This window comes from Athene noctua, chromosome 1, assembly GCF_965140245.1.
Source record: "Athene noctua chromosome 1, bAthNoc1.hap1.1, whole genome shotgun sequence".
In the NCBI taxonomy this organism is placed as follows: domain Eukaryota; kingdom Metazoa; phylum Chordata; class Aves; order Strigiformes; family Strigidae; genus Athene; species Athene noctua.
In genome coordinates this window covers 81,586,300-81,611,900 of record NC_134037.1, presented here as the reverse complement: position 1 = coordinate 81,611,900, position 25,601 = coordinate 81,586,300, and the positions used below count along the sequence as shown (strand labels likewise).

At 37.3% G+C, this 25,601-nt stretch overlaps 1 protein-coding gene across 1 annotated transcript in view; it reads left to right on the top strand.

Annotated features, from left to right (window-relative positions):
- THBS2 (thrombospondin 2) overlaps nucleotides 1-22,485 on the top strand; it is a 34,633-nt gene extending 12,148 nt beyond the window's left edge. Inside the window, exons 9-22 of the mRNA XM_074925087.1 lie at nucleotides 230-406; nucleotides 1,728-1,901; nucleotides 2,340-2,467; nucleotides 2,570-2,722; nucleotides 3,784-4,002; nucleotides 7,238-7,345; nucleotides 9,729-9,888; nucleotides 11,362-11,480; nucleotides 12,101-12,335; nucleotides 15,354-15,581; nucleotides 16,041-16,312; nucleotides 17,227-17,324; nucleotides 19,573-19,712; nucleotides 20,400-22,485. Coding sequence (XP_074781188.1) covers nucleotides 230-406; nucleotides 1,728-1,901; nucleotides 2,340-2,467; nucleotides 2,570-2,722; nucleotides 3,784-4,002; nucleotides 7,238-7,345; nucleotides 9,729-9,888; nucleotides 11,362-11,480; nucleotides 12,101-12,335; nucleotides 15,354-15,581; nucleotides 16,041-16,312; nucleotides 17,227-17,324; nucleotides 19,573-19,712; nucleotides 20,400-20,407 — 2,219 coding nt within the window. The 3' untranslated portion in view covers nucleotides 20,408-22,485. The remainder of the gene's footprint in view (nucleotides 1-229; nucleotides 407-1,727; nucleotides 1,902-2,339; nucleotides 2,468-2,569; nucleotides 2,723-3,783; nucleotides 4,003-7,237; nucleotides 7,346-9,728; nucleotides 9,889-11,361; nucleotides 11,481-12,100; nucleotides 12,336-15,353; nucleotides 15,582-16,040; nucleotides 16,313-17,226; nucleotides 17,325-19,572; nucleotides 19,713-20,399) is intronic.
- The last annotated feature ends 3,116 nt before the right edge of the window (nucleotides 22,486-25,601 follow it).

Below are 25,601 nucleotides of genomic sequence, written 5' to 3'. Positions count from 1 at the left end.
TAAATTATCTAGCATCCATGTTAGTCATATGTTATTGTCAGATTCTTAAGAAAGCTGTACTTGAATGCCTATGCTGACATTCTAGGCTTTGTAAGTCACAGAGGTAGGAAAGGGATGGGACATTCTTCAGATGTGAAGTTAACCTTCTAATAAGCCTGTCATTACAAGTGAGTTTGTATTACTGCTGCAGGTGGGCTATTTCCCTGAGTTTTGCTCTTTTCTCTAACAGTACGTCAAGATGGTGGCTGGAGTCACTGGTCTCCCTGGTCTTCCTGTTCAGTTACCTGTGGAATAGGAAATATCACCCGCATCCGCCTCTGCAATTCCCCTATCCCCCAGATGGGTGGGAAAAACTGTGTGGGAAATGGGCGTGAAACAGAGAAGTGTGAGAAGGCTCCATGTCCAGGTATGTCTCTGGTCTTGAATCCAAGGTGATGCCATAATATTCCAGCTGAATTTCTTTTCTTTATTCAGATCTAAATTACAGTGAGTTTCTGTGATGGAAAACATAATTTGTAGCTTAGGGGTGAAATAACACACATGGATGCTTTTAAAATGAGGACAACAATGCAGTTGGAGTTTTTTGTAAACTTCCCAAGTTATGACTTGGCTTTAAACATTAAGAGTTTGAGAAAATTTCATTTTATAACTTATTTATCTCTGCATATCAAAGATATAAACACTTTCTATCTAAGAGGAAGTTGATACTGTACACGTTAGGAATAGACATACAGTTGCCTGATAGCCAGGTTTCTTTGAAAGTATGCGTACATATTTTACACATATTCAACAGATTTAATTATTATTATAATTATTTATTCCTCATCTACATTTTTAAACCTATTTATACCATTCAGCCCACTCACTTTCACTTACCTTACATATAAATTTTACTGAATTGTTTCCCTTTGTATGTCTATCTTAATTCTCTCTGTTCAGCCTTTCTTTTCTACTTATAGGATATGAGCTTGAAACTGATGTCAGGCTTCTAATCCAATAGTACTTAAATAACTGTACACAGTCTAATTTTTGATCTACCTGTGCATTCAAAGTTATTGAAAAGGTTATTTATTTAAGGACATACACCATTGCCCTTATTTTTTATTTTTTTTTTTCAGTACCAAGTTTGAACACAGAGTTTGGTTCAAAGATGTTAGTATTTCAGGAAAATTCAGGATTGATGACAACAGGATCAGTAGAGTTGTACCAATATAAAATGTGCAGAAGAGTCATTGAAATAGTTATTTATACTGAGGCAAGCAATTCTGTTGAGGATACACTGATGAATGAATTGCGAAACAAAAATAATAGCTGCAGCCTTACTGAGCATAATGATGCCATAAAAAAAGCCACAGAGCTCAGGTTTGGCTCAACAGAAATTTGTATCCTGTGGTCACACCCTGCTTTCTGTACAAAATGAAAGCTTAGTAGGGAGCTTTGAAGGCATTGTACTTGCTCTGATCAACTTAAATGGAAATATACCATGCCAGTGAGCACGTCATGTTTTGATTTACTAGCCAAAAAATGCCTATAAAGCAGTTGGGTATTTTTTATTTGTTTGTTTCTGAAATATTGCTATCTTAGAGTGAGGCTTTGCCAGCATCTTTCTTCCTGTCTGTGTAGTGGGAATCTGCTTCCAGTCAGGGATCTGAAGAAAGGCTTTTGTCATTGGCACCAAATGTCCCCAGTATAAATCCTGTGATGCTCTTCTCTTCTACATATCCTAGTGAATGGCCACTGGGGTCCTTGGTCTCCATGGTCTGCCTGCACTGTTACCTGTGGAGGAGGAATCCGTGAGAGGTCTCGCCTCTGTAACAGTCCAGAGCCACAGTATGGAGGAAAGCCATGTGTGGGAGATACCAAGCAACATGATATGTGCAATAAGAAGGATTGCCCAATTGGTTGGTATTTAGTCATTCTTTATTCAGTCTGAGTAATTATTATTGCTGTAATTTCTTTAATGGGTAATTATGAATTGACTCTACAGAAGTCTACTAATTATATCTTTGTTTCAGGAAAGCACATTTAACTATTTTGAGTGCTGTTTAGATCAGGGGGATTTTATATAAATTCTTAATACTGAGTTCTCCTGAACAAGGATGTGTTTCTTAAGCTGGACTTCAATATGCTGTAATGTATTCAAATGGATGTAGCAATCTGTAATATTTTCATACTAAATCAATAGTATATTAAATTAGTGACCCCAGTTATAAGAGTTTTTATAAGAGTCTGTTGCATCAGATGTGATTTAAGCTAGTGAACAGAGAATACCTGTTTCTTAAATGAAGTTTTACATGCCTTTTATGCTCCTAACTTAATTTATTATGTGTCTTTTCCAGATGGATGTTTGTCAAATCCTTGCTTTCCTGGAGCAGAATGCAACAGTTACCCAGATGGGTCTTGGTCATGTGGGCCATGCCCAGCAGGTTACCTTGGCAATGGTACTGTCTGTGAGGATCTTGATGAGGTATCAATTTGTTCCTATTAACATCAGTAAATCACTGAAATTTTAATTATCTGAGAATTAGACAGCCATCTAACTGTTTCTCCTTTCCTTCTTTTCCTACAGTGTATAGCTGTGTCAGATGTTTGCTTTAAGGTGAATCAAGTCCATCGCTGTGTAAACACAAATCCAGGTTTCCACTGTTTGCCATGTCCTCCACGTTATAAAGGAAGTCAACCCTATGGGGTAGGGCTGGAAGTTGCCAAGACAGAGAAACAAGTAAGTGATATCAAAGAGAATTTGAATTGGCTTTAAAACTGAATAATTCTCACCTGAAAATACCTGTGAATGAAAGCGTATGATAATTTTGGATACTGTACAAAGATAACTTGAAATAGATATCTGCTGTTCCAGGATATTTTTGGTTCAAGTAACAAAATGCTGAATTTGGGCTTGAGGTTTTTTTTTTAAGGGTTTTATTTTCTCTAGGCACCTGTACAGTTGCACCAAATGAGTGTAAGATGTGAGGAGCAAGCATTCCCCTGCTTTGCATTCCTGTCTCTCAGACATATATACTTACTCTGGGGACCTGAAACTGAAGAATCAAGATTGTTCTCTCCATAAATATAGTGCTGTTAATGTGGATGTCATCAGAGATATGTCTGACATTCTCACTCCCTAAATTCCATTGGGCCAACACCTATCAGTGGTGAAGGACAGAAGGAAGAGGAAGTGATATGGAAGACTACAGTTTTGATAGACAAAACAAAAACATTAAAATGGATGTCATGAGATGCCTTCTCTGTTGATATTGAATCAATCTGTGTTTGGTTTGACATGTGAAGTCTAAATGTAAAACATCTGTATAAGATTCTCAGATGTTGTCGATGAAAATAAGCAGTGATAAGAAAGAGGTAACAAAAACTTGAGGGGAACATGAGAATTCATTAGTGTCTCTGATTTAAGAAAATAAGATAGTCCTTGCATACTGACAGGCAGAACACTAAAGGAAAGAGATGTGTACAGTCTACTTTCTGTTGCAGTTAATTTCTAGGGATTAATGATTTCTGGAAACAAGCAGATAGAGTTCTGAAATTGTTGATCATTGTAATTGCTTTTTGAATAAGTCCACTTTTTCCTGTGGTTTGTTTTAATTATTTTAATTGTACACATTTTATGGAGTTGTAAACTGACAGAGAGTATGACTTACTAACCATAATTAAAACAAAGTTCCTGTCTTTAGGCATCTAAATAACTGACCTGATTTTGACAAAGTCCAGGCACGCACAGCTGGCTGTGAATGTTTTCAGTTTTCAGTGAGTATGCTCTATCTGTTACAGGTCTGTGAACCTGAGAATCCATGCAATGACAAGACCCACAGCTGCCATAAGTCCGCAGAGTGCATCTATCTGGGCCATTTCAGTGATCCTATGTACAAATGTGAATGTAGGACAGGTTATGCTGGTGATGGACGCATCTGTGGTGAGGATTCAGATTTGGACGGCTGGCCTAATAACAACTTGGTCTGTGCTGCTAATGCAACATATCACTGTGTGAAGGTAAGCAAAAAAGGTTGATAAAAATGCCATTCCATAACCAAACTTTCTCTTTTTTTTTTCTAAATAGTTGTGAATAACACTTTTCAACATCAAGCTGGAGGTTCATTTCCTTAAGCTTTGACTGTTACAGCATGTTCATTTTGTAGGAGATGCTGTGAAATGTGTAATCACTTAACACTAGATGCAGTAAGGAATCCTTAGAATGAGTTCCAGAGTCCCCTGCTTTGGATTTCTTCCTACTCAGAATACATGGAAGGTTGGGATGCTTGTGAATAGAGTTGAGCATACTGAGCAGAAGTTGCCTATAGCATGGGTGTGGAGCATGCAGTTAGTGAGAACTAAATAGGAATCTCTGGGTGCAGGTGAGTATGAAATCCTACCTGCAAGGCTTGTAACAAGACACTGACAGCCAGGTAAGGTCTACAGTTTCAAATTCTTTCTTGAACTACCCCTTCCTTTTAAAGAGTTAAGTAGGTCATACTCTGAAAACTGGATTCAGAGCCTGAGATAATTTTTGGCAATAGGAACCTAAGAGAAGAATGAATAAGAGTAATTAGACAGAGGAGTTCTTCTTACTACAAAAGCTCAGTGGGAGGGAATGTGAGATTCAGCCTCTCTTACCCTTCAGAGATGTGGAGTCCCAGCTTTCACCCTGGGAATAACCTGCCTGCCACCACTGGCTCTAGACCTGGCAGGGGACTGTTCTCCACTCTTGCTGCTGCAACCGTGCCATTGTAGTGAAAAATGAAACATTATACACCGAGGAAAAAATAAGCATCAGGGAGCCTAAAAATGGTGGCATGTAGGTTTAGCAGTGGGTGCCCACCATGGTGTGTTCCCTGGGACTTGGTTCTGTACTCATATGAAGCAGTAAGTGATCCTCAGCTCCATGGCTTGAGGTTCCTTCCAGTGGAAGTTGCTCAGAATTGGTGAGCCTGCTTGGATGTCTCACCCTGATGCAGTTACATTGCTGTGCAAAACCAGGCTGAAAGTTGTTCCAGGTCCATCAGTTTAACAATGTCCCAAATAGCTGGGGGGTGAAGGCACCCCCAACAGGTAATTTCCTGGATCCCAGTTCTAAGTGGTGGCCTCACTGATGGTTGAATGACAGGCACAATACAGATGGGCATACACTGTTTGCAGCAGCAAATTAAGCAACTAGGGTGAGCTTTATCTGAGCAGAAGGCATAAGCACATGTTCAGTATTAAATGCCTATCCACGGGACCGCAGACAACACTGGATTACCTATACGCTTTCACTAGGCAGGTGCTCAAGTATTTTGTTGAATTAGTTGTGGCTACAAGGGCAATGCTTTCTCTGAGGTTTTTAGATTTTTTTTTTTCTTTTAGAACTGAAATTTTGGTTTCTCCTTCTCCATGTTAAAGTGATCGACCTCTAAACTCTCATAAAGTTCTAGCACAATGACTTCTGTTTAAAAAATGAGGAAAGACATGCAAAAATGACAGTTCTAGACCACTGTACTAGTTTAAAAAATCGAATACAGATTGAGAGACTGGGAAAGTTTGAAAGCAGGCTGTTTGAGAGAATGAGAAGTCACTCAGGTGTAATCCACATAAAGTTGTAAATCTGGGCTTTATCAGCAGAAGTTTCAGACATTGGTGGAAATTTGAGCCTCAGATGTTCATCTTCTTCACCACAGAGCTCATGTTTGTTCATTGTGGATCCAGCCAATTTAGCGATTGCAATTCATACATTCTTTTTTGGTTCCTGTGATCAGAATCTGCAACATGTTGACTCAAGATGTAATGCAAATGATAAGTTTTCATTAAACCCAGCATGCTGAACCTATTCAGAAAACACTTGTTTCCAAAAGTTGATTCATGGTTTCTATAATATATGTGTTGATGTAATGGACACAAGTACTTCATTTAAGAGCTTCCCCCCCCCCCCCCCTCCCCCCCCCTCCCAAAAAAAAAAGACCCTAAAAATACCAGGTATTTTGGGTCCTTATGTTAATTATGAAATAACCTATATGAGTAATTCGATTTTTTTTAAAAAGTGAACCAAAGCTCCTTTCCTTCAGCTAATAATCATTGAAAATTAACTTACTGTCCAAACCTATATGAATAAAGCAAGTACTTGTAAATGATAATAAAAACCAAATCTTAGCAAGTTTTGACTTGTTTCAAAAATCTTTTTTTTTTTTATATCACTGATAATCAGTGTTGAGTTGGACAGTCAAGTCTGTTCACAGGTATTTGGTAAAAAAGTGTCATAAAACAATTTGAGTTGCATTGGGGTTTTGACATTTATCACAAATTTTCCATTTCTCTTTGTCTTAAATTATCTGTACTATTAGAACCACTGAGATTGAAAACGAGGCTAGGAACCTTACTATAATAAGAATTTTCTTAGGGTGTGTGTTACAAAAGATATTTGTGCACTTTATAGGAAGATTCCATTTTGGTCTGAGGTAGAACATAACATGAGAAAAAGTGAGAATAACAAAGTGGGTTTTTATAGATTTATTTATTCTTAGCCAGTGGTAGAACTGTAATCCATTTTTAGTTGACTTTTGTATTTTAAAAAGGAATACATGCTCAAAGTTTGGCAAACTATTTCACTTATTTTTTTCAGTGTAACCTAAGATTTGTTCCTTTAAAATAATAATTCTGTACAAAGCTGTGATACAAAATAGGGATAGATTTGTCTTTTATTTTCAAAGCCATGGGAGCTTGGGAGTGCAAAGGTACTGTTTTGAAGAACAGTATAAAGGCACGTTTTTCAAAACCCTTTCTTACAATGTTCCCCTTCATTGTTCTGTACTATTTCATTCCAGTAACTTTCCATATGAACAGTTATTTCTGAAGACTGTCTCCTGGCTTGTATCTTTATTTTTCTGGCAACCAAACCTGATCTTTTCAAACATACTTCATGAGTTGTCTATAAAAAGTTGATGTAAGAGTGTATGTGTATGCGTGTGGTGGGTTTGTTCTCTGCTAGATAGTTTCATCTAAAATTTACTGGAAACATCCCTTTAACAGAAGGAGAGCTGAGAAATACAATGATTTGCAGATGTATTTCACTTACTTTACAATATGAAAGCAGCAAATGAACTACTATCTTTGGCAGCAAACAAACAGGCACTTAAAATGTATTTGCGATTGATTGTTCTTGTTTTATAGTCTCTGGTGTACCATATCTACTCTTTTGCCCAGGCAAGTCATTCTAACATAACGTAAACTTAATCTATTGATTATTTCTTTTGGCCAGGATAACTGCCCCCTCCTGCCTAACTCTGGTCAAGAAGACTTTGATAAAGATGGCAAAGGAGATGCCTGTGATGAGGATGATGACAATGATGGTGTTGAAGATGATAAAGTAAGATGTATTTCTGTGTCTTCAGTATGTTTGACCTAAACATTTGGTTTTAAGGAAAATCATTGCAATAGATGAGAGCTTTATTGTTCAGACTTTCAGCTGAGGTATTCTGCACTGCCTTCCCTGAATGATTTCTGATGCAGAGTAAAGTTGTATTGGATCACAGGAGAGTAGCACTGTGTGGAGCAAAGAAGCCTGGGTAACCTGGGGATGAATTATGTTCTCTGTATCAGTTTTGTGTTCAGCTGTGTGCATGAAAACAATTTAATGGTAAGTGGTATTGGATTTTTTTATTTCACAATGGGAGAATGATAAAAACAGGTAAATATAACTGAGGAATGTTGGAAACAAGTTATGATGAATAATAACTATAAACAGAGCCAGCATCAAGGGGAAATGAGAGAAAAAAAGTACGTAGCTTGATTTATACTTTCCTCCTTTAGATCTGACCACAAGACTGAAATTCACAGAATTACAGAATCGTCTAGGTTGGAAAAGACCTTGAAGATCATCCAGTCCAACCATTAACCTAACACTGACAGTTCCCAACTACACCAGATCCCTAAGCACTATGTCGACTCTACTCTTGAACACCTTCAGGGATGGGGACTCCACCACCTCCCTGGGCAGCCCATTCCAACACCTAACAACCCCTTCTGGAAAGAAATGCTTCCTGACGTCTAGTCTAAACTTTCCCTGGCGCAACTTGAGGCCATTCCCTCTTGTCCTATCACTTGTCACCTGGTTCAAGAGACTCATCCCCAGCTCTCTGCACCCTCCTTTCAGGGAGCTGTAGAGGGCGATGAGGTCTCCCCTCAGCCTCCTCTTCTCCAGACTAAACACCCCCAGTTCCCTCAGCTGCTCCCTGTACGACCTGTGCTCCAGACCCTGCACCAGCTTCGTTGCCCTTCTCTGGACACGCTCGAGTCATTCAATGTCCTTTTTGTAGTGAGGGGCCCAAAACTGAACACAGGAATCGAGGTGCGGCCTCCCCAGTGCCGAGTCCAGGGGTCAGATCCCTTCCCTGTCCCTGCTGGCCACGCTATTACTGAATAAATGAATGACCCCATTCATTTACCTGCAGAGCCTAAATGATAGGCAGTCTAAACCTGTTCTCCCTGTACATTCAGCAAAAGGACAGAGACAGCTTCAGAGTGGGCTTTACCCTGCCTTTTCTGAACATGTTTAGGATGAGTAATTAGGTTTAGGAATTTACTTATCCTCTTTGTTCCCATCAGAGGAAGACTAGATGCTCTAGACCTTCACATCGTTAAAGTTGGGTTAGAATTGTGTTCATGGAACCTCTGTTTAGAATATTTAAAAACCCAAAGAATCATTTGATAAAATAATATGATTCACTACATGTCTTTGAAAAATTGTAGCCAGAAGTTGGCTTATAGCAGTATAAAATTTTGACTTGCCACTATATCTTGTCCTTGAGTACATAAAATGTATTTCAGGGGAATTTAAAATGTTGTGCTAAAAAATTATTTCCTAGTAAGCAGGTTTTGCTTTTGCAGAGGAAAAGTAGTTTAAAGATTTTTTTCCATATGACCTCCCTTCAGATTCCATGACAGTGATGGCACCCTCACTCTCACTGCTTTGGTTTGTTTTTGTTCTTTGCTTTCCACACTGAGTATTTTCGCATGCCTGTGCAAATTTCTGTGTGTTATCTGGGGATGTGTGAAATGTAAGAATTCTTGTTTTGGCAGACTTTCAAATTAGGGACTAAACTGAAATGAAATTTTCAAAATTCCACGAAAAGGAATGGTCTCGGGGGAAAAAATATTTTGGGCCAATGAGGGCACTCCATTTTAACTTTGCTTTTTGCAATTATTTACTTTTTATTATTGTATGTAATATAATACAGCCCACAAAAAAAGTCAATCCTTGTTTAAATTGTAAAATCAAAATACATGGTATAAAAGTGAGAATATTGATAATAGTTTGTTCAAAAAAAGTCAGAGCAACAATTCTATATTTTAAAAAAAATTATAATATGCAGCTGAAATTGGCCTGATTTTTCAACATGTTCTGATTTTTTTAAAAAAAATGTGTGTACCAGTGATGCACTTCTGTTGAAATATCTGAGTACAGATCCAATTTAAAATGCCTGTTGCTCTCCTAGTGAGATATGTAGCATATTTCACATGCCTTGTGCAAACCCACCAAAACAGACAGTGAGCCAGTCTGTCCAGATGCCATCCCGTTACCACCAAAATCTTCAGTGTAGGTACAGCTTGTCCACCGAAAAAAAAAAAAAAAAAAAAAGGATTAATATTTTGATTTCTGGCCTTTGTTCAAGATGAACAGGAAGAGTTACCAATTCATAGTATGTTGAGTTGTGGTTTATATTCTGCAATCTTCTGTTTCTTCTTACTAGGACAATTGCCCTCTTCTGTTCAACCCTCGTCAGTTTGATTATGACAAGGATGAAGTTGGTGACCGCTGTGATAATTGTCCCTATGTGCACAACCCTGCTCAGATTGATACAGATAATAATGGGGAGGGTGACTCATGTGCCGTGGATATTGACGGAGATGGTATGCTTTCAGTTTTGAGAATTAAGTGCTGTCCCACAAGTAGACTTTGCTTTACGTCCAGTAAGATGGGCTACCTGCTTTTATACATGGAATAAAGTTGGGTCTAGCAGCTCAAAAATGCAGAAGAGCGAGAAGACTGAGGTTCATCTGTCCTGCATAATATAGTTGTCCCTAACTGACTACAATGATGACTGCAACTAAGTCCCTAACTGACTACAATGGATAATATTGAAGAATAAATCACAGCAAGTCTTTTATCAGTGTAATCTTAAAAAAAAATTCTTCCCTTCATCTGTGTTCCAAAGTAATCAGGGTCTAATATAACACTTCTATTGACTTTTTTTTTTTTCCTTTTTTTAGGGAGGGAAAAGAACATCAGAACATTCATGTAGTTAAAACAGTATCTTTAGGAAATTAATCTACTTTTTTATGAATGTAATGAGAACACCACAGTAATCCAAATACACATTTTTGTGTGTCTTCAAACATTATTAAAGGTGTTTATTTCATCTACCAGTACATGCCTATATGACCCAGATTTGATCAGAATTAAGGAGGGAGGAAAAGCACTTAAATGTCTTTCAGAAATCATGTCCCTGCTGCATTTCAAACTTATGCGGATCCAGAAGTACTGGAAGCTGAAGAAATGTAGTTTTGGATTTCCTTCAGCAACGTTTTAAACTTTTGGATGCTTATCTGACTTGAACATTTTGAAGTCTTCTCATGCTTCTGATTATCAGATTCTTAGTAGTACTCATGGTAGTTCTTTAATTTGATCTAAAACGTAACCGTATGTTACTGGCTGAAAGATTATGCAAATATCCAGGGACCGCATAGTGTAGGAAAGGGTCTTTGTATCCTTTCCAGACACATATGCCAACATGTCTTGATTTTGTTTCTTTTCAGTGTATTACAATTTTGAAGGAGATTGTTGGTTGTATAATGAAGTTTTCTGAGGAGGAACAGTTTACTTTGGAAATTTGGCATGCTGTACAATAAATGATGCACTTGTTCTGGTAAAATTAAATTATTTAGTGCTGAGGCACTAAATTAATGCAGTTGTTCCTATACAAAGCTCTTCAGAAATTCGACCATGATATAGCAGTGTATTTGATGCCATTTCTTATAGTGTGGGAAGAAAACTCAAATTATTTAAAAAGAAAAATACTCCACCTCTTTATCTGTTATTCTATGAAAAATGGCTGAATTCTTAAGATATAATCAGCCCTTACTCTAGCAAAATTCCTTAAGTAAATACATACAGGAGACTTAGTCATAGCAAGAAAAGTGGAATTGATACCATAATTTTTCTTTCTAATACCTTTTCACTATTTCATGTAGTAGCATCAGAAAGTATATGAACCCCTTAAGAGCCTTGCTTCTTTACTGGTGACTCCTACAGTCTATGGCTGTCTGTGCTGAATGCTATATCATTCCAATTTCTTCAATATTTTGTTCTTTTTTCCCTCATAGACATTTTTAATGAACGAGATAATTGTCCTTACGTCTATAACACGGATCAGAGTGATACAGATGGTGATGGAGTTGGTGATCAGTGTGATAATTGTCCATTGATGCATAATCCAGACCAGGTAAATGTTAGAAACAGTTTCCTTAATGGTAATGTCAGAACAAGGGCAGAGTTTTAAAAGAACACAAGAATTTCTATCAGTCCCTGTTTACTGTAGAGCTGAAGAGGTTGATCTGTATTGCTCATTTGCACATCTTAGGTTGTCAGATCTCTTTGTCAGATGAAAGGGAAATATAGTGATGATGCCTTTAATCCATTGTCCAGCCTTTGAACTGTCTTCTTTCCCCATGGCAAGTGAGTACAGCCTCAGGGCTGCATTTGGTATGTCCAAGTTTGTTGGTCCACATGCAGATAAGTAACATGAAGTATATAGAAGCAATTAGAAAATGTGCTGCCCAGACTGACACTCCCCTGTGATGTCTAGAATGAGAACAATGAAGATTCTGGCCAAAGACCTGCCCTGGAAATGTCTTGGGGACCAGATCTTATACACTGATAGCAGAATAAGTAGCCATATTAGTTTAAAGTTATGTTTATGCTTTAAGCATGGTTGTCATCATGATATTACTTGTCTCCAGAGAAATCCTTGAAGAGGGGTGTTAAGAAATTACATACCAAGCTATCTGTATTTTTATGTTTAGTAACAATAATAAATTTACTCTTTAAATTTTTTTGGGGTAGACTGATGCAGATAATGACCTTGTTGGTGACCAGTGTGACAACAATGAGGACATAGATGAAGATGGCCACCAGAACAATCAGGATAACTGCCCTTACATCCCCAATGCTAATCAGGCTGACCATGATAAAGATGGTAAAGGAGATGCCTGTGACCCTGATGATGACAATGATGGTGTCCCAGATGACAGGGACAATTGTCGCCTCAGATACAACCCTGAGCAGGAGGATTCTGATGGTAAGAACAATGTCATGTGAACTTTTTTTAGTTCTTAGTATCCAGTTCTGATCTTGGAGTATTAATAAGTGACAAAGAAAGACTTCAGATCAAACTGAGCTGCTTTTGACATTTGAGACACTGTGGATTTCAGTGGAATTGAACTGGCCAGTTTTGTCCAGGGTGAGAGCATTAGGAACCTCTTTGACAGGGGCTCAAACACAAACGTACTTATTTATAGAAGGACATCTTTAACAAATTTTAAAAGATTTTTTTTTTTTATACTTCAGATTTTCACTTTGAGTTGAAATATTAAAAATATGGGAAAATATTTTAAATAGTTTGAAATTCAGATTTCTTTAAAAAATGAAAAATTAGCTGCTTTGCTTTCAAAACAAGTTATCTTCTGAAAATTAAAATGGGAAAAAAATGGTTTACTGCTCTGTTTTATTTTGAAAAACAGACTATTTTCCCAGGTTTCTTAAGTCTATAATTCTTGTTAATTTTTAACTACTTTTGTAGAAAAAAGATTTCTGAGCAGGTTTTCTCAAATTTGCTTTGTAGGTAGCTTTAAATGTGTCTTGATGATGTACATGTAACATTTTAAAAAATGGATACGTAATTGTTCTGTTCTCCAGTACCGTGGTAAAATGTTGCTGGTCACTCTCAAACAGTTCTACTCTGTGCTTGGCAGTATTTCAATACTGAAATAGTGTTAGTTTCACATCAGAAATGTAATTTAGAAAATATTTATGATCCTTTGAAAAACACCATAATATGTCTACAAGTAATGGCCTTTGCAGTAAATACAGGTGAGAAATTTCTGTTCCGAGTTATACAGTTTGCTGGAGTTATTCCATGGTTACACTGGTGAAACGGAAAGCAGAATTTATTACGTACACAGTATGGTTTTATTCACATTTAGAAGGATAAAATCCTGAGCCCTCACTAATTTCCTGGTAAGACAACTGCTGGCAGTAGGAAGTTTCTTGTTGGTAGTCAGCAGTAGTACTTAAATACTTAACCCTTCAGTCCAGTTATGTATTTGGAATCTCTGCGTGCTTGCTAATCTCTGGAATAGCCCCTTAATTTGAGAAATATTCCAGAATAAGGGTGCCCCCAAACTGGAATAGTTTCTTGTAGTCGTCTTGTCACCTGGATCTTGCAAGGGAGACTACATTTATGTATGGAATAAGGATTCACAAAATGCGTAAATTTACAGTTTATCTATCTCATCAATATCATTAGCAGCAGGCCCAACAGAAATCTTGGAAAAGGGATAAATAAAGCCAAAGATTTTCTCACACTTTTGAAGATGTGAGCTATAGCATATAAAGATGAAGCCCTGGAGAGAGCTGTTGGACATGGCTGGGTAAACAAATGCTTTCTAACTTTCCTTGACAGGGAATCAGTGTTGTCAGCAGCTGCTCAGTACCAAATGAACATTAGCAGGACTTTCAGTGAATAATTACATTCTCCTGTGACTCAAGAATTACATCTTTGATATTGGCAAAGGGATTAAAATTGAAAATTAATTCTCTTTTCTCCAATAAGTACTAAGATAAACAGGTGCAGGAGTATGCAGCTGGTCAGGATTTGGAGTTCCTCATGGCTAATAGCCAGGGTGGAAAATGGGGCCGTTTACCACATATCTGAACTGCAGAAAGTCTTTGAGATATTAGATGTTTCAGCTTTCTCTAACTGCTTTTTGGCTGTTGCCTAAAACTCATTCAGCTTTCCCTCTGAAAGCTTCATACTTGGATAATGCTGTGCTGCTTAGGCATAGTAATGTAGTTTTCCATTTGTCTGTGGAGCAGGTCAGTACTGAATGAGCTGGATCATTGCTGTTTTCCATTGTGTTAATTCCCATGTTCTTAGAGCAGTCACAAACACTTAAAAAAAAAAAAGCAGATGCTCAGTTACATGAGGATAGAGACAAATTAACTGGCAGTTCTGATTTTACATTAGTACCCAGTGTTATATCCAGTGCTTTCTGTTGTAAGTGTTGGAGCATTTGTGTATTTGTTTCTACACTTGCCTAGCCAACATTTTCTACTTTATTTCAGGTGTTTGTGCTGTTGTGTGCCACTGAGTAACAGTGGCATTGGCAATGAGATTTTTCTTTTTTAATGCTTCCTTTCACGACCTACTATTCAAAGCAAGTCACATCTCCTGGTTTCCACCAATATTATGGATAATTAAGAAAGGAAATAATTTTTTTTTTTTTTTTTAAATATTGAGTGTAGTAAAAGTGTTGAGCAGTTCTCTAAAAACCTTCTTGCAATTCATTTAATGAAACTTAATATTTCCATTCCTCCAAAGCTAGTCCTGTTGGATACAGTGCTTCTTTCTTTTTTTCTTACATTTTTCTGAAGTGCTACGTTTTTCTACAAATTTTTCTACCCACAAGTGAGTGACTAAACATGTATGCATATTTTACTGCAATACTGTTCCCATTTTTTTTTTGACATAAACATGACACTTCTGCAATCTGTAGCACCTTAGATTGTTGCTGAAGGAATCTTGAGATAGAGATAGAAGGAGTCTGAAAAAAAGTTCAGTATCTTCAATAGTATATAAGGATATAGTAATATGCAGAAAGATTAACATTTTAACACTATTGTTTGAATTCATTTACATTGCACATATTAAAATGTGGTATTGTATCCACATATGGGACAAATCAAACTGAAAATGTAATACAAACATTAGTGAATTACATCGACACAGCAGACTTCCAACTTTTCCCACCCTGATTCCAAAGCAGCATGTAGACTGGGACCAGATCAGTCACTGTCATAAACCACTGACAGGACAGTTTTATTTACAACGATTTTGGCCCTGATCTAAGTTGATGACTTCTGGTCATTACCAGCAACATTTCAAATGGATTTTCAGAAAATGAAGCTTTTTTTGGAGTCATTTGGAGTGTTCTTTGAGAAACATATATATCATAAATTTCTTCCATCAGTGGGAGAGCTGTTAGGAAGGCTGGATAAACTGCTAATAATTTCATTTGCTTATTCACATTGCTTATAGGTGATGGCAGAGGTGATATTTGCAAAGATGACTTTGACAATGACAATGTCCCAGATATTTATGATGTATGTCCTGAAAACAATGCCATAAGTGAAACTGATTTCCGAAAGTTCCAGATGGTCCCCCTGGACCCCAAGGGAACAGCTCAAATTGATCCCAACTGGGTTATTCGCCACCAAGGCAAGGAACTGGTGCAGACTGCCAACTCTGATCCTGGAATAGCTGTAGGTGAGTATCAGATGTCAGCCATCATCTTTGGAAAAGTAACCAGTCATCTGGTGATAAGGAAAGGAAAAAAAAAGAAAGTGGAAAAAACCCCCCATACCTTTTTGGTGCTGCAAGCTTTGGACTGACACGTGGGGACAGTGTATGTATGCCCAAATTAAAAATAGCTCAATGCTGTTTGCCTTTGACCATTCATCTCGTCACTGACAATAACTGTTGAAGAACTTGATATAGGCATAGTGCCTGCTGTCTTCAACACCCATTTTATACAACTTATTTCTCTTCAGAAGCCTCCATGCGGTATGTAGGCAAGTATAATTACTGCCTTTTCTACAGGTAAGGAAACTGAAAAATATAGTTTACGACTCCTGGCAAAACTCAGGATAGAGCTGGGACTCTTGGGTGTGGGTGGTCGGACCTAGCATTGTAGCTCAGTGGTTTGTCTCTTTCATCCTCTCCCAGGCTATGATGAGTTCAGCTCCGTTGACTTCAGTGGGACATTCTACGTTAACACAGACCGTGATGATGACTATGCTGGCTTTGTGTTTGGCTACCAGTCCAGCAGTCGGTTTTATGTTCTGATGTGGAAGCAGGTCACTCAGACCTACTGGGAGGACAAACCCACCAGGGCTTATGGCTATTCTGGTGTGTCGCTCAAAGTAGTGAATTCAACAACTGGTACTGGTGAACACTTGAGAAATGCTCTGTGGCACACAGGGAACACCCCTGGGCAGGTGAGAGATTTAAAACTTCAGGCCAACAATGCATGACTAATATTTTAAAAAGAAGGGAGGTGTCTCAAAGAATTTCCTTTTGCACCTCAATTTTTGCAGACATTTATCAGCTTTTCTTTAGTTCCCATATTACTGGTGTCAATAATAACATTCGTATTATGTTTCGAAGAAAACATTACACATAGAATATGAATGGAAAAAATTACATGTATAAAAGGGAAGATGTGGTGTGGTCCAAAGAAAAAGGAGTGAGAAGTCTCAGTTATCCACAAATCCTTTGTGACCTCTGTATTCGCGCTTGCTTCTTTGGCATTCCAGCTTGTTTGAATTATCCGTGGTTTAGAGTTCAGTAACCAGTGACAGCCAAAGACAAAAGAAATGAAAACAAAGAGAGAAAAACTGCTGCCCAGCCATGGAAGAAACTTGTGCCTTTTGGAAATAAAGTTAGTGGGGCTTTGCACAGGGATAGGAATTTCATGCTTTGGAACTCCTTGCAGGAAAAAGGCCTTGACTGAGTGTGAGAGACTTCTAGGAGCAGGCCACAGGCACTAACGTCTTTGCAAGCTGCAGTCCTCTCCTTCGTACCTGGACAGATAGAAGTTGCACTGACTGTGACAGTGTGGGTGTGTATGTGCAAACAGAGGCAAGACTTCTTAGGGGAAGTTAGGTTTGATGTTGTATGGTCTTCAGTGACTCCAACTACAGATAAGTAATGATTAATAATTTAAGACAGAATTTTTCATTACTCTCACCCTATAAGAGAGGTCTGCTTATCATATCATTGAATGTTAAACACTGCTTTCAGCTTCATGCACTGCAGCAAGTAAGCTTTGACCGCATGTACAATTTCTATAGTGGATGTACAGTTACTGGTGCAGTCTGTTTCTAATAAGGCATTTGTATTCCTACTGTAGGTGCGTACTTTGTGGCATGATCCCAAGAACATTGGCTGGAAAGATTATACGGCTTACAGGTGGCATTTGATTCATAGGCCTAAAACAGGATTAATAAAGTAAGAAATGTTTCTGCACCTCTCTATTTTCTAGTAGCAAAACTTTTTAGACTCTGTTGATAGAAGACCTATGTTACCAGTTTCTTTGTTAGTTCTGATAATGACACTTGTGTAACAGTTTGTTCTGATATTTTAGGGACATTTTGTTATCTTTAGAATAAGTTATTTTCATTTTCAGATGTATTTAATTTAGTCTGGATGGTTCAATTTTCATATCAGCTAAATATTCTTAAATTAAAGAAAAAAAAATTCTTTCTCAATAGCCCTTCTGTAAAGGGACCAAAAATTCCTGAACAAAACTCAAAGCAAGATTAGAACACGAGATTCCTCTCCAGCCTCTGGAATTTGAATGAATGAAATTAATTAGAAACATCAGAATTGCTGCAGGGAAGTAGGCCAACGGCCTGTCTGCTTCAGCATCCTGTCTCCCATAGTGGCTTATATGAGATGCTGCAGAAGTAGCCATGAGAACATCTGTAATGCACACCACAAGGAGCTATGGCACATGACTTTCCTTAGAGCCCAGCTGTTTATCTGATGTTCCAAAGAATGAGAATTAACTGTCCATGTTAATTTTATCTTCTACTAACTGTAACTGTAAAGGATGTTTTTCATGGAACAGAGTCTGACCTTACCTCTTTGTCTTGTTTGTGTTTATGAGCCAGGCGAGTTTCATTTGACTGTGAAAGACAAAGGGTAGACAAATTTGGATAGACCAAGTTACTAAGTTACCTGTTTCTTGGAAAGAAGAGTTTCTTTATGCATCAAAGTATTGCAGTGCAAAGCACTGACTGATAGAGGTCAAAATGAAGCCTGAGTTTCTCGTTCATGTTGCTGTTACCTGTATCTTCCTTTTCAGAATCTACTTAGTGTCAGACAAAACATGTTTCAACTGGTATCCCATTAATCTACCATGAGAAATTCTAAGGTCCAGGGCATTAAATTCCTTCATTCTTTAGGGTGTTTTTATAGAAAATAAATAAACTAAATTATTTCACTAGTATAGTCATAAAACCATGTTATTTGTGCAGAAACAGCAATTTTGTATTCACATGATTAGAGCTACATAATTTTTTCTGGTGGTGTGAATAATTTATTAAACTCTTCTCATATGTTTCGGGTTCTTGAAATTTTGAGACTTACGTTGAGTGAATGAAAACCTGTCATTCTTTTTCCTGTTCTTTTTACCATCCATTAAATACTGTTTTCAGGAAGCAGTTTCGTACTTGTCTTTGGGCACCTTTCAGAAAATAAAACACTTCAATGTAGAGCAAGTACTGGACATGCATTTCTGCCTAAGCAGAAATTTGTCCCTAACCCTTGAGTTACAGGAAGTTGCTCAAGTCTATTCATCCTCATGTGAAGCCATCTTGCTTTGTATAACTAATGTGTTGTCAATCGAAGCAGGACCATAATCCCTTCGTCCAGACACTGCTTTGATTTACAGACTATAGAGTCATCTCTCATTTGGTCTAAAAGCTATTTTAAGAGACTGAGAGCCTAAGAACCTTAACTATCTCAAAGTCTCCCATGAGAAATGGAGAATCCGAGTTCAAGGAACTGCAGTCTATCTGACAGAGAAGGAGAATGAAGAGACATCTTTAGAAGTCTCTTGGCTCTGGGCTGGATCCTTGAAACACTACCAAAAAACCTGAAAAAATCCAAACACAAAACCAAACCAAGTTCTTCTTTTCTAATTTATTGTTTGTCTAGCTGTTTGTGTCCAAATCCTTCCAGCTTTCACTAAGCTCTTAAAATGTCTGAAATTGAGATTCAACATGTCTCCAATTAATGTTTTGTTTGACTTTAAAGGGTTGGTTCTGCCATTTTCTGCTGTTGGCCCTTGCACCTAAAGACAAATAAATCAGCTGTTCACACAGCTGTAAAGACGACTTTGCTAAGTGATGTGGCAAGGTCTTGCACTAACCTCTGAGTTCACAGGCTGAGGAGCTTATCAATATACATGACATAAGTTCATTCCAGGAGACAAGACTGTTCTAAATAAAGAATTAGGAAATCTTTTGCAGATGGTGTTCATAAAATTTCTTATGGAACAGCTCCACTGCTTCTGATTAATGTGTTATGGCTGCCAGCCAGGTGGGCGTGAGAAGTGATCCTTACAATGAAGTTGGGTTTTCTGGTGCCTTGTTAAAATTAATTCTGTTTCAGTTCTTCAGAACTGTTAAAAGCCCTTAGCAGGCATTGCTTTATCCTTCTTGTCCAATGTAAATTATGTTCTCCTTTACAGAGTTTTAGTGTATGAAGGGAAACAAGTCATGGTGGATTCTGGACCAATTTACGATACAACCTTTGCTGGTGGACGATTGGGTCTATTTGTCTTCTCTCAAGAGATGGTCTATTTCTCTGACCTCAAATATGAATGCAGAGGTTAGTTACAGAAAATATCTGGAAAATGCTGAAGCCTTTGATAACCTATGAAGAAAGCACAAAATATGGAAATTAAAAGTATTCTCTAGTACTGAAAGCAATGTGTAATCTCATAGTGTGGAGTAAACGGTGATTTGCTGAAATACCATGAATGCCCTCTGCCCTGATAGTAAGCTCAATTTGAATAACAAAACCCAGATGTTTAATACTACCCGCCTGGAAAAAATGAGATAGAAATGTCTGAGTGAGATACACGCTTAGAATTCTCTCTGTATATGTACTTTCCTTTGTAGGCTATTTCAGTGTGTCTTGTGGGCAGAGAGCTACTTCTGGATCACCCCTTTTTCAAGAGGCATGAGAGAGCAGATATTTTTTAATGAGTATGTCTGTCTGCAGTGCTTTGTTCAAAATGTTTTGAAATACAGAAAATGCTTTCCTAGGTTTTCTTACATATGGTTTTTTTATATACGTACATTTAGATATATAGGTGCACATACACATATGTGTGTGTCTAGGCAGATAGATACCTATACTTATATAAATGTCCTCACATTTGTAGGAAAATGCAGAACAGGAAACGTGCTGCATGCCTGTACTGTGTCATGATGGAGCTCTGTTCTTGTATGATTGACTTCCTAACCAAATGAAACAACCACAGTTAATATTGTTTTTTCCCATTTCTTTCAGATGCTTGAGCAATGGTTGCTGCATTACCAGCAAAGTACTGTAAATGCTATGCAACCTAGACACCTCAGTACATCCTGGTACTCCCAGTTTCTATTTTTGTGTACCTCCTGTCCTCTGTCCTCGTGCTCCACTCACCAGGTACCTCCCTGCTGCCAGGAGTGCCTCAGCCATCCCTTCACCCAAGTGCCTTCTCACAGCCAGGACTAATGAAACCTAAATGTGAGCATCTGACCCACCACTGAAGCAAGATTGATACATTAGAACACTTTTGTAGAGCAAAAACTTAGCAAATCATGTTTGTTTGTTTGTCTTTTTTAAGGAATGACGTTTACATATAAAAATGTAATTACTTAATGTATTTATATATATATGGAGAAAAAGAGGGGGGTGATGATTATCAGTCATTGTCTTTAAGCGAGGAAAAATGTGTTTGAGTAACTTTTTTAGGTGTATGGTTGACACTTCCTTGCTCTGATCAGGACTGGACTTCAGTAACATAAAGCCTCTGGGTCTATAATTTTAACAAACTGATGGAGGGCCACACCAACAGTATCTATTATAACAATGAAAATGCCTTTGGATAATAAAGATCAATTATGAACATTTCTTGATCCAAAAAGATGTTGTTTAGCTGATGAGGATGCCCTTAACACCTGTAAAAATTACAATTGGTAGAAATGTCAAACTTGCAGCCTAATGCATTGTCTAGTAGAGGCTTAATTCAGGCCCAACAGAATTGAGCTAGAAACTCCCATGTGAAAGGGAAGAGTAAGTTCCAAAGCTATCACTACTGTCTGACTTTCAAAAAAAATTTTCCAGTTGTTCTGTTTCCGTCATATTTTGCATTCCCTTGTAATAAAGAATATACCATGACTATGTGGAGCAAAATGAACCTGAACCACTTTCCCACCTCTGCTGCAAAAAGCACTTTGACATCCTGAATCCTGATGTGGGTTTTTGAAAAGGTGGCAACGCCACTATTACTTAATTTGGTGATGTATGAATTTAAGGTTCCATTTATAAATATGTTGTTAGTATTTATTATGATTATCACACTGAGCTACCTTGTCTGATAATTTATTTTAAAGCATGTCATATAATTCATCAGTAATACATTCACAAATAATAATATTTTAAAGCTATTTTTAAAAGCATATCGCAATATGTAGATATTGTCAAAGCATGGTATACACTTAAGTATAGTTTTATGGGTTATATTCATGTATGCTTTAAAGTTAAATGAATAATAAGAAGGAATTTGTAAATGGAACCTTAATATATAGCCAGTTACGCTAATTTTAATATTTTGTAATGTTACCTATGTCTGCTGTATATAGAATTTCTTAAATAATACTGAAGGGATACCAGTGTTTATTCTAAACAGATACAACAGTTACTCAGATATACCATAGTATAAACATGTTTAACATTTTTTTTTGTTTTAAGTTGTATGAGCTTTGTTCTCAAAAAGAACATATGCTGGTGTAATTTTATTCATAGATGGGTTAACTAATGGAATACTGCAGTACCTCTGCCTTCTTATAGGGCTCAGTGAGCTAAATGTTGAATCAACTGTTTCTCCCTTGAAATAGATTTTGTTGCTATATTCATTAGAAAGCAATCCACAGTTGCTGGCTTTATTGCACATTTTATAGTGTTCATATTATCAAATATTTTTTTTGTTTTGTTCCTGTTTGGTTTGGGTTTTTGTTCCCAAATCATCTTCATGAGGTTTTTAAATGTTTCAGTTTTTTACTTTTGGTGTTTCAAACTGTATCCCCAAGTCCCAAGCAGAAGGGAGGGTGACTTCATTAAATGTAATGATTGTAATGGCTGTGTAGGGTTTTTTGTTTTGTCAGAGAGAGACATCAGTGTGGGGATGAAGATGTTAATATTTGGACTGTATCATAATTTTCCTATTCTATGTAAATTATTTATGATGTTTTTTTAATTTCTTTTTCTTTTTCTTGCAAGTGTGTGTGAGAGTGAGATCAATGAAATTACATTTTGTTTTGCCAAAGATTGTAAATAATTATTTATTTGTTTACAGGATAGAACTTTATCATTTAACGTCCTGATTCATTTAGTCAGATCCTCATTTATATATATATATATATATATATATTTTAAGAAATTACTGATAGGAAATAAACTGTAAAAAGGTTTTATAAACAAAATTCTCTTTACCTTTTTTATAGTTAAAATGTTCCTTTAAAGAAAATATTCCATTCCCCAAAGCCCTTAGTTATTATAAATAAGCCTCTTGCCTTGCTATAAACCAGTTCAAGCAAACCAGCAAATCTGTTGCTTTGTTAGAAGTCACTGTTTTCTAAGGTTCTAAACAGCAGGTTTCCTAGTCTTTCTGACAAGACATCATTCTCCTTGAAGTCTTTATCTGGCAAACTTCGAGTTTTATTTATGGCATTGCAACTGCGAAATTTTGGTCCTGCTTTTTTTTTTTTTTTTTTCTGGACTTGTACACACATTCTCTGTATTGTGTCTTGGCTGATGTGTCTGAACAAATATACCATCCTGTTCTGTAACTGCTTCTGCTGTGGGTCCCATCAGAGTCATTGGGATTTGTTGGTGTGAGCAAGGATTGCCTTCCTGCTAGAGATTTTCAGGAACCAGTGAATTGTCACTAACCAAACAGAAGAAAATACAAGAAGAAATTCTTAGCATGAGAGATCTTTGCCATGAGTATGAACCTCCCAGTGAGAGGAATTTGAATTGGATTAAGAAAAAGTAAGAATGACCAGCATGGCAAAATTTATGGTGTGAACACAAGTCATATTCTCTTATAAATATCCCAGCTACTAATTTCTATTGACTTCAAAAATACCTCAACTATTTACTTTTCTTGGCCTTACAAATATCCCATCTATTTGGATTCCTTGACTTTTGCGTCCAATGTGAGTACTCAGAACATTACACAAGAAAGCTATATAGTCTTCAGCACTATCTTTTGATGAGTCCTTTAAACTAGTACAAATGTCCAGTCTTGTAGAGAGGTGGCTTTCTACTATTTATGCTGAAAGGACATAAATTATTGACATCATTGTTCAGGTAACAGAGTGATCAAGATCTTATTACCCATGTTCTCCAGAGTCCCAGGTAAATCTCTGGTATGGATCTGCAAGAGAGTTTTGAGTCTGAACACTTAGTGGTGAGTCAAAGAGAAAAAACATAAATCCCTTTTTTCCAAACAAACCCCCATTAAATGGTCTCAGGGAAATAAAATGACTGGTAACATGTGAAACCGTAACAGCAGCACTTCGGTACTAGTACAGAGTCTGAGAGGGGAGGGAAGGACCAAAAAAGCAGATATTAATGCTGTGAATGAGCAGGTTCACATAAAGCAGTGACATCCTCTGACTACAGGCTTTTGAAAATACTGAAGAATATTTGTGTAATTTATGAAAAATGCATATTTAAAAACTTTGCAGCCTCTGCCTTTCTGGTTCCCAGAGAGATAGGGGTATGGAAGAAGGTGGCCTGAAATTCCTGCATAGAGGCTGTTTTTCTCACAAGGGGAAGCAGAGTAGAACAGGCGCTGATTCTGCCACTGAATCCTGCATGATACTAGGCAGAATTGTTTTAGTTTCTCTGAATATCAGGCTCCCATCTACTAAAAGTCAAGGATAAATTTCTTCCTTTTTAAAATCCTTATAATAATTTTTTATGTATCTTAGTTTCTGGACCAGTCAAAAAACCGTGAAATACTGAAATCCTGAAACGGTCCTGAAATTAAGTTCTGATGTGACTTCTTGACCACTTTTAAAATACGGATTTTTCAGATAAACTTTGAATAAGCCTCTGAATTCTGAAAAGTTAAGCTGAACTCACAGCATTTAAAGATTTGTCTATTATAAGTGTTACACGTTTACCATGATTTCTTCCAGAAAGGAAGGAAAAAAATCCACCCAAGGATTATACCTGTGATTTCACACATCAGGCAGCCCAACTATTAGCATCATGAATGCTAACATCTGTGTCTACTCCTTGCTAGCTACACAATGTCGGCAGAAGCTGAACAGACTATCACAGTCAGTGGGCCAAATCCTCATCTTGGTCAGCCCAGTGGGAGTTTTGCCGTCGACTTGAGTGATATCTGGATGAGATTCAGTGTTCAACTTGTGCTGCAAATATCCATAGAGGAAGAACTCTAATGCTCGCATGGGAACATCTGCTGTCTAAAGTAATTTGAAAAATAAATAACTATGTAATAACTTGGCACAGCGTTGTTCCCAATGTGGAGAAGACCACCCTTGAAGATCAGGAAGGGGGGAGCTTTAAAGCAAAAGAAACCTGGGACTGATTAGATCAAAGGTCCTTCTAATCCATTATCCTGCTTCTTGCAAACTGCCAGTACAAAATGAACCAGAGGAAGGTGAAAAATCTTTATCATTAAAAATAATATATTAGCATGCCTAGAAGGGAAACATCATTCCTAGCCTCAGGCAGTTAATGGGTGGTTTCTGCCTTCGTGACTGCACTAATATAACGGCAAATATGCTTTTTGTCATATATATATCTTGGGTTTTTAATCCCACTTCTCAAACTATTGAGAATTCTGGAGGTTGATTATACAATATACAGAATATATTTCCTTTTACCAGTTTTAGGTCTGTTACTGTTTATTTTCATTGATGGGCATTATTTCTCACAGACTTTGGGAAGGAGTGAATAGTATATACTTCATCATAAAACTGCGTGTTACAGAAAAAAAATATTCTGCTTTTCTTTTACTGCTTGTGTGCATGTGTCTGTAACAGGTTCATGCAGTACATCAAAGGTAGCAGAATTTCCTCTGCTTGTTCAAAAGATCAGCTGTCATGTTGTAATTCTGTTTGCATACAGGATGCTACCCATGGTTATGGCCTTCTTCAAGTCTCTCTGTCTAGCTCTTGCATAGACATGTCATATGACACACACACATCTACATATTTTGCAAAGGATATTTTGTGCTTCTCTTCTTCTTAATGCTTTCCCTAGCCATCTACTACTGGCCACATTTGGAATCAGGCAAATGAGTTGGACGGATATTTTACAGTCTTTTATCCTGTCAATGATTATTGATCATTACCTGTTCATCTTGATATTTGTAGAGCTAGATGTGAACGCATTTAGTGTTGTTCCCTTAGAAGCAAGTGAACTTTTCAGGCACCTGCTGATATCTCCGGACTCTTTTCAGCACTGCTG